The sequence below is a fragment of the Scylla paramamosain genome, chromosome 5 (genome assembly GCF_035594125.1).
Source record: "Scylla paramamosain isolate STU-SP2022 chromosome 5, ASM3559412v1, whole genome shotgun sequence".
NCBI classification, from domain to species: Eukaryota; Metazoa; Arthropoda; class Malacostraca; order Decapoda; family Portunidae; genus Scylla; species Scylla paramamosain.
This window is the reverse complement of record NC_087155.1, coordinates 30,103,659-30,112,555: the sequence shown is the minus strand read 5'-3', so window position 1 is coordinate 30,112,555 and position 8,897 is coordinate 30,103,659. Positions and strand designations below refer to the sequence as shown.

Below are 8,897 nucleotides of genomic sequence, written 5' to 3'. Positions count from 1 at the left end.
TTTGGGGACTGGCAACATATTGAGTGTTTTATTATTATTATTATTATTATTATTATTATTATTATTATTATTATTATTATTATTATTATTATTATTGTTGTTATTATTATTATTATTATTATTATTATTATTATTATTATTATTATTATTATTATTGTTGTTATTATTATTATTATTATTATTATTATTATTATTATTATTATTATTATTATTATTATTATTATTATTACTATTGCTATTATTACTCCCCTGTTCAATTTCGCATCTATTTAGCTCATCGTTTTAAGAACGTACCGTTACTGACAATAAATACCCCTATGATTCGTATCTTTATCGTATCGTATCCTTTCGTATCCTTTTTGGTAGCCACGAAGTAGTGCAGACTTATTAAAAGTTACAGATTTAAGAATGTTAGTACTTAAGGAAAATTAGGTGGCACTTACTGGTGATAGTCACGGAGCACAGTTTGCTATGTGTTATAGCCACATAGAGAGAGAGAGAAAGAGAGAGAGAGAGAGAGAGAGAGAGAGAGAGAGAGAGAGAGAGAGAGAGAGAGAGAGAGAGAGAGCAGACAATAGGGAGTAAATTTTTCCGACGTGCACACCGCGGCAACAAAGTTCTCGGGCAGTACCGTTACACAGGAAAGGCCCTTCCTTAGAAGTGGTAACACATCAACAAGAAGCCATTAGGTTCACGCGAGAGACAGTGTAAATTGTGTCCACGTACATCCACAATCATATCTGCCCATAGATATATCCGAGTTGGCACTAACGACCTGATTACTACTTTACTAGCCATCTACCACTGTTTGAGAATCACTTCCTTCTATATCTATTTTCTTGAACGTGTTACTTCTAATATTCTCCTGATTACTAACCCTAATTATTTTGTTTATATCACCCTTGCTATGTCTTTTATGCCGCCTGGAGGTATCTTATCATCAGCTAATCATGAGGCGACAGGCGACTGGATGATTCATGAAGAGAATGACAGAGCTCGGTCACAATGAGTGTCAGGCAACCTTTCGCAAACTAATTTTACGGAAAGGAAGTGGGGAACATGCATCACGATGCCTTCTGAACACTGGTGGAATCCAATCACTTCACACATTGCTTCTGCGTGGCATGGATGAGCCACGCACTTTGAATTACTCGTCTACTTCCGTCAGCTCGCTGATCACCTTTCCTGCAACTTCTGTGCTGTCTGTTCAGGCGATTTCATAGCCTCATAGCACGGGGAGGACTCTGCCACCCCCATCATCAATACGAGCAATTTTCGTGTAAAAGAGGGTGATGGTCTCTCTCTCTCTCTCTCTCTCTCTCTCTCTCTCTCTCTCTCTCTCTCTCTCTCTCTCTCTCTCTCTCTCTCTCTCTCTCTCTCAAGCGACTCGGCTATATGTTTTTTTTTTAGTCTGTCAGGGAACTGAGCCTTTTGACAGCTCGGCCATTACTGCCTAAATGACACCTGTTTTCTTCTAGCTGGGGTCGGCTACCGTACGTGGCTGCCCCGAGGCGTCGTGAAAGCATGAGAGGGCCACGTGACCGAGAAAACGGTGAACGAGAAAGTGACACTGACGCGTCCAGTAGACTATGCATTGATGTGATTCCGGATGTCCAGGCCAACAGGAAATCCCCACTATCCGTTTTAACATGTGATTTGCAGCAAGGATAGGAAGCTGCTTCATGGATGTAGTTTTCCCAGAGCGCTAATCACCACAACTCATCATCACCCAGTCACTTCTTTATGCTCGTTACCATGTCAGCTTCCTGGAAATCCTGAGAACATACTTCACAGTTGACCATGCTACTCATTATTTTTTTTTTGTTCTTTTCTGGTGTCGCTAGGGCAAGGAAAATAACTCATCTGTTGATGTGTTTATAATAATTGTTGTACTACAGTTATTGATGACATACATATGTAACCGACAGATGAGTTTTAGATATCGTGAATTGTGGATAAGAATGACAACAGAAGAATAAGGAAGATGGTGTTGGCTGAGCGAGGTTGGGTGGCGGTGCGGTGTGGGAATCACGGGAGGGTGAATACACTGAAGAGATCATCCTGTCTTTGCACCTCTTTGGCACACTATTTGTAGGTCCAGGCTATTCTAAGAAGAGTTGGGCGTCCTCTTGCGTGACGAGGCCCTCAGCGAGAGCTTTTCTGGCGAAGTCTGCGATAGCCCTGTTCACCACTCTAGTCCTGCTGCGAGTCAGGGCTGCAGAAGAAAGACCAGTTAGTCGCTAAGGTTATTTATACTTATTACATTAAATCAAATCATAATAATTTATGTGTTCTAAAAAAAAAAAATACTCACATTCTCCCTTGATGACTGTCCAGCTGGGGCACCACACGTCTCCCTTGAAGTATAGTTCTGAGTTCTGCAAGAGGGGTGTTACTCGGTAGTTACAGACATGGTCAAGGATCTCAGTGGTGCCATCCTCAAGCAGAGTACTGGAAGAAAGGAACATAAGTTAATGGTGAAGACAAACTTGTACTACTGTTTTTGTGCTGTGTTCTTTGCCACAGTTTAGGATTTCAGCCTATAGTTCACTTACTCTTTCACTTTCCTGAAGAGTAGTTCCTTCACGAAGCCTTGGCTGGGGGTAACCAAGGCAATGGATAGCACGATAAGTAGCAGCGACACGCGTGCCATGCTGATGGCCGGCTCTGGAAGTAACTTTCTCTTACTGCTGCCCAAACCAGGACTGTGGCATTGCAGCCGCTGCCTGTTCTTAAGTGGCTGCCGCTGAGACGTTGCCAGAATAGCTACACTTTCATTGACTGGTTTTCCATGATACATAATGAAACCACTTTGATACAGATATGTCTTCTTTTCTTTTGCATTTGTATGAAAAGATTCTTGGATAAACAATTGATAGGTTTCCACTACACGTTGTCTGAAGAAAGCCATGAACTTATTAGTAACTGGTACCGGGTTGTACATTACCACGGGGGAAACCCTTATTGTTTACGTGGTGTTCACAGCACGTGGAATTTTGTGACGTAAATCTTCTTGAAACTTAAACGTCGTGGCTGTGGAGCCCGGAGCCAACATGGAGCAATAGAAGCGTATAGTCCAGTGGTTGTCAAAGTTTGTTGCTTAGTGGCCCATTAAGGCACATCCACACCAAGACACAATGTTTACAGACAAGTGGGAAACATTTGGGAAAAAGTCTGGAAATTATGTTTCCTATATAGGCCTCAGCAACAGTAGTCAGTAACCATTCATCCATCTGTCCATCCATCCATCCATTCATCCATCCTTGCAGCCATCCATCCATTCATCAACTCATCTATCTATCCATCCATTCATCCATCCGTATCTCCACTCATCCAACCATCCATCCATCCACTTATCCATCTATCCATCCATTCACCCTCTCATCCATCTATCCATTCATCTATCCATCCATCCATCCACTCATCCATTCATCCATCCACTCATGTACTATATAATATATAGTTGTTCTAGTACTGTTGAGGTGGTGGCCAAGGAAACACAATTGTAATGCTGCTGCGTTATATTAATGTAAATAATCTGTACGGTATAAATAATGTGAAGCGAGTCGCCAGGGGCCGCACGTCTAACTCCGAGGCCTGGGTGGACGCGACTCTCAGGGCAGGGAGGACAAGGACAACTGATGATGCTGGGGTGGTTGCTGGGCCTGCCGGTTCAGATCACGGCCGGGGCTGGCGTTCGGAGACAAGGGGATGAAGGTTACCTCACGCCCACGTAGTGATAGGTAGGGCGGCCAGAGGCTGGATCAGGTCGGGGACAAAGGCGAGGTTGGCCGAGGCCGTCAAGTCCCAAGGAGAAATGGGCGTCATGGAATGTACGGGCAGGCGAAGCGTCCCGCCACACTCATCCATCCATTCATCCACTCTTTCATCCATCCATCCTTCCATCCATATATCCATCCATCCATCCATCCATCCTCCCAACCATCCATCCATTAATCCATCTCTCCATCAACCACTCATCCATCCGTCTATCTACTCATTCATCCATCTATCCACTCACCAATCCATCCATTCATCCACTTATCCATACATCCATTCATCCATCCAACCTATCTTCCATCCATCCATCCATCCATCCACTCATCCATCCATCTATTCATCCATCTATGGACTCACTCATCCATCCATTCATCCACCTAACCACTCATCATTCCATCCATCCATCCACTTATCCATCCATCCATTCATCCGTCCAACCTATCATCCATCTATTCATTTATCTATCCACTCATAGATCCATCCATCCATCCACTCATTCATCCACTCATCCATTCATCCATCCATCCATCCATTCATCCATTCATTCATCTATCCACTCATCCATCCATCCATTCATCCATCCATCCACTTATCCATCCATCCGTCCATCCATCCATCCACTCATTCATCCATCTATCCATCAATACACTCATCCATTCATTCATCCACTCATACGTTCATTTATCTATCCATCCATCCATCCATCCATCCATATATCTACTCTTCCATCCATCCTTCCATCCATACATCCATCTATCCATTCACATATCCATCCATTTATCCATCCATCCATCCATCCATCCATTCATCCATCTACTCATCCATTCCTCCATCCATCCACCTATTTATCCATCCATTCATCCACTCATCCATTCAATCATCTATCTACTCATCCGTCAGTCCTTTCATCCTTACATCTCTCTATCCACTCATCCATCCATCCATCTATCCATTCATTCATTTATCCATCCACTCATCCATTCATCTATCCATCCATCCACCCATCCACCTATTTATCCATCTATTCACCCATTAATCTGCCTATCCATTCATCCATCCATTCATCCATCCATCCATCCATACATCCATCCAATTACTCATCCCTCCATCCATTCATCCATCCATCCATCCATCTATCCGATTACTCATCCATTCATCCATTCACTTATCCATCCAGTCAGCCAACCAGCCATTCATCCATCCACCTAACCATCCATCCTTCCACTCATCCATCTCTACATCCACCCACTCATCCATTCATACACTCATCCGTCCATCCATAAAAATTGTTTGTCAAATGTCTATAATGTTTGGAAACAGCTTGCAAACATTTAGGAAACGTTGTTTTACAAACAACATTTCCTGGTTTGGGCACACCCTTTAAAGGTACATCTTGGACTTAGATGGCGCCCCATCCCTGTAGTGCAGGGCAAGCTTATTAAAAGAAACATATTTAAAGAACACATATCGATCTAGAACATTTATTAAGTGGCGCATTTTGGTGGCAATCATTGCGCTCAGTTTGCGAATCACTGGTATAGCCAGATGGAGAGAGAGAGAGAGAGAGAGAGAGAGAGAGAGAGAGAGAGAGAGAGAGAGAGAGAGAGAGAGAGAGAGAGAGAGAGAGAGAGAGAGAGAGAGAGAGAGATTATTTCTAGGAGAAAAGAATGGGTAAACTTTTCTAAATTCAACTTAATCAAGCTTCATTGGTTATTTATAAGATTGCTCTGATTACTGACCTAAAGGATTTTGTTTATATCATCCTTGCTATATCTTTTATGCCTCCTGAATATCTATATCAGCTTATCGGCAGGCGACGGGGCGACTGGATGATTCATGATTCTCTCTCTCTCTCTCTCTCTCTCTCTCTCTCTCTCTCTCTCTCTCTCTCTCTCTCTCTCTCTCTCTCTCTCTCTCTCTCTCTCTTAAGCGACTCGGCTATATGTTTTTTTTAGTCTGTCAGGGAATTGGGCCTTTTGACAGCTCGGCCGTTACTGCCTAAATGACACCTGTTCTCTCCTAGCTGGGGTCGGCTACCGTACCTGGCTGCCCCGAGACGTCGTGAGAGCATCAGAGGGCCACGTGACCGAGAACACGATGAGCGATAAAGTGACAACTGAGGCAATGATAGGAAGCTGCTTCATGGATATAGTTTTCCCAGAGCGCTAATCACCACAACTCATCATCACCCAGTCACCCCCTTTGTGTTTGTCAACAAGTCAGCTTTATATCGTCATCTTACATACCACACGGTCCTTTCCTGTAGGCGACGGTCGGGCAAAGGTCGCTCTTCATTTGATATATCAGTTCGCTTCTCGTGTGTGTTGATCCTCCCTTGCATCTCCTTGACTTAGCTTTTACTTTTTCATTCCACATTCCTGTTTGTCATACTCATTTGTGCCGGTGGGGAATTCTTGGGTTGTTCTTCATAGTTTACTCATGGTGATATCCAGGCACCAGCATCTCTCTCTCTCTCTCTCTCTCTCTCTCTCTCTCTCTCTCTCTCTCTCTCTCTCTCTCTCTCTCTGTGTGTGTGTGTGTGTGTGTGTGTGTGTGTGTGTGTGTGTGTGTGTGTGTGTATTTAAATTAACTGCAATATAACCTCAGCTCTCCGGCACCCATGGGGGATAGTGTGTTCCGGATAACTGGATTTTCCGGTTGGTTGAGTGTTACTCTTACAAATATTCTATTTTCAATAAAATCGAAGTAAAATACTGTACACTAGTACTTGTAAGTATGACAAATACAAATGAAGGAAAAAGAAAAAGAAAATAACATAAAATAAAAGGAATGTACTTACTCATCTGTGTTGACATTGTCACGCAAATTTTCAGGGTCCACAGTAATGTTCCTTATTTACAACTTTACATGTATCTTGTAAAACTAGTTCCGTAACACTAATTTTTATTCATATGTATCACTAGTTAGATGAAGATCGGGGGCTGTCAGTGTTTTCTTCCACAAACATAGGCCTATCAACCAGTGTAAGTTCTGATCCCGACGATGTTGATGTTTGCTCTGACGCAACCGATGTTTACGTTTACGTTTGGCTGAGATCAACTTTACATGTATCTTGTAAAACTAGTTCCGTAACACTAATTTTTATTCATATGTATCACTAGTTAGATGAAGATCGGGGGCTGTCAGTGTTTTCTTCCACAAACATAGGCCTATCAACCAGTGTAAGTTCTGACCCCGACGATGTTGATGTTTGCTCTGACGCAACCGATGTTTACGTTTACGTTTGGCTGAGATCTTCGGCAAGGCGGATAATAATAAGGAAACTGTATGGATATCCGGCAGAAACACTCAACTAACAAACTTGTTTATGCAAGTGGCGGGGAGTACTCACAGCGCCTGTGGAATGTTTTACTCTCCCGCCAGTGGCAGGTAAGCAAAACTTCGACTCGTACTGCTTGTCTGGCACCAGTTTTTAATATTCGTGATTTTTAAAATATAATTTTATTTATTTATTTTTCCTTTAAAAAAATTTGGTTGCTTGAGAATTCCTGATTGTTAAATATCGCATAGCTGGGGTTATACTGTACATGCTTATTGCTCCTGATGTCATTTATGACTCATGAATGGGAATATGTAAGTGTAGATTCTAGTGTCCAGGTTTAACAGGTCATAATACATCGTGAGAAAGCCTGGAGGGGAAGTACGCAAGCGGCGAGATTCATTACTGTATCTGCGTCACGTAGCAATCATCGTGCCCTCGAGGTTGAGTAACGTAATATCGAACCAAAAAGTTGCAGAGCGCCCGCTGATAGGCTGTGACAGTTTATCCCGGTTTTGACGCATTCGATTGTATTATGACGGAAATACTTAAGGTAATGCCACCAGAGTATGTATAACTGTGCTGGCGGAACACGACCATCACACTGTGCTCACCAGCAAACTTCCTTTATTTCGTTGTTAAAAGCACGTGTTCACTACATGTCACCAGCCTTATTTCTTTTTTTTTTCTTTTTTTAACACTGTTTAGTTTTCGGGCTGCAATTCTCGTCGGAGAGAGCACAAGTGATGTAGCTGTGGTGTGTCTGACGGGAGGGGGGCAGGGAAGGCGTGGCTTCCTTGGGACTCTTCACTTCTTATCGTTATCCTAACTTTGTGCTGGTGTAAATACTGAGAACTCACCGCACAAGTGACCATACTACTTTTTTTTTTTTTTCGAGTGTCACTAGTGCAAGGAAAATTATGCAATTAATGGTGTATTTATGATAATTGTTATATTATAATCATTTATAACATACAGTTGTAACCGAGAGATGTGTTTTAGATTTCGTAAATCGTGGATAAGAATGACAACAGAAGAATAAGGAAGATGGTGTTGGCTGGGCGTGGTTGGGTGGTGGTGCGGTGTGGGAGATCACGGAAGGGTGAATGATCATCCCGTCTTTGCACCTCTTTGGCATACTGCTTGTAGCTCCAGGCTACTCTAGCAAAGGTTGAGCGTCCTCCTGGGTGATGAGTCCCTGAGCGACAGCTTTCCTGGCGAAATCTGCAACGGCCTTGTTCACCACTCTAGTCCTGCTGCGAGTCAGCGCTGCAGAAGAAAGACCGTTGTGAGAGAGGCCTTGATCCTCAGTCGCTAAGATTACTTACATTTATTACATTAAATCGAATCATAATAATCTGTGTGTGCCGTAAAGAACAGGTACTCACATTCTCCCTTGATGATTGTCCAGCCGGGGCACCACACGTCTCCCCTGAAGTAGAGCTCCCAGTCTTTAAAACGGGGCATTACTCTGTAGTTACAGACATGGTCAAGGATCTCAGTATTTCCGTCATCAAGCAAAGCTCTGGCAGAAAGGAACGGATAAAACATAAGTTAACGGTAAAGACAAACCTGGGCTGCTGTTGTTGTGTTATGTTCTTTGTCACTATTATTTTAGAATTTCAATTGACAGCTCTCTTACTTTTTCGCTTCACCGAAGAGTAGGTCCTTCAGGAAGCCTTGGCTGGGGGCAACCAGGGCAATGGATAACACGACGAGAAGCATCGACACGCGTCCCATGCTGATGGCTGGGTCAGGATGTGCTAGGTATAAGACTCAAATGCACTGCTGCCCAAGTCGAGACTGGCGGCAATGCATCCGACGCCTGTTCTTATGT

The 8,897-nt window shown here is 43.1% G+C and overlaps 2 protein-coding genes and 1 pseudogene across 2 annotated transcripts; all 3 read right to left on the bottom strand.

Moving 5' to 3' along the window:
- The window catches only part of LOC135100980 (anti-lipopolysaccharide factor-like), a 2,530-nt pseudogene extending 728 nt beyond the window's left edge, over positions 1–1,802 (bottom strand).
- Positions 1,803–1,862: 60 nt separating this feature from the next.
- Positions 1,863–2,815, bottom strand: LOC135100813 (anti-lipopolysaccharide factor-like). Its single transcript, XM_064004160.1, has 3 exons — positions 2,556–2,815; positions 2,315–2,451; positions 1,863–2,215 (listed from the first exon to the last, which is right to left on the bottom strand). The coding sequence occupies exons 1-3, from the start codon at positions 2,798–2,800 to the stop codon at positions 2,103–2,105; spliced, it is 495 nt and encodes a 164-aa protein (XP_063860230.1). The 5' UTR covers positions 2,801–2,815; the 3' UTR covers positions 1,863–2,102.
- A 5,175-nt stretch (positions 2,816–7,990) lies between these two features.
- On the bottom strand, positions 7,991–8,897 carry LOC135100815 (anti-lipopolysaccharide factor-like). The gene is made up of 3 exons (XM_064004164.1): positions 8,703–8,897; positions 8,449–8,585; positions 7,991–8,329 (listed from the first exon to the last, which is right to left on the bottom strand). Exons 1-3 carry the CDS (start codon positions 8,798–8,800, stop codon positions 8,217–8,219), a joined length of 348 nt encoding a protein of 115 aa, XP_063860234.1. The 5' UTR covers positions 8,801–8,897; the 3' UTR covers positions 7,991–8,216.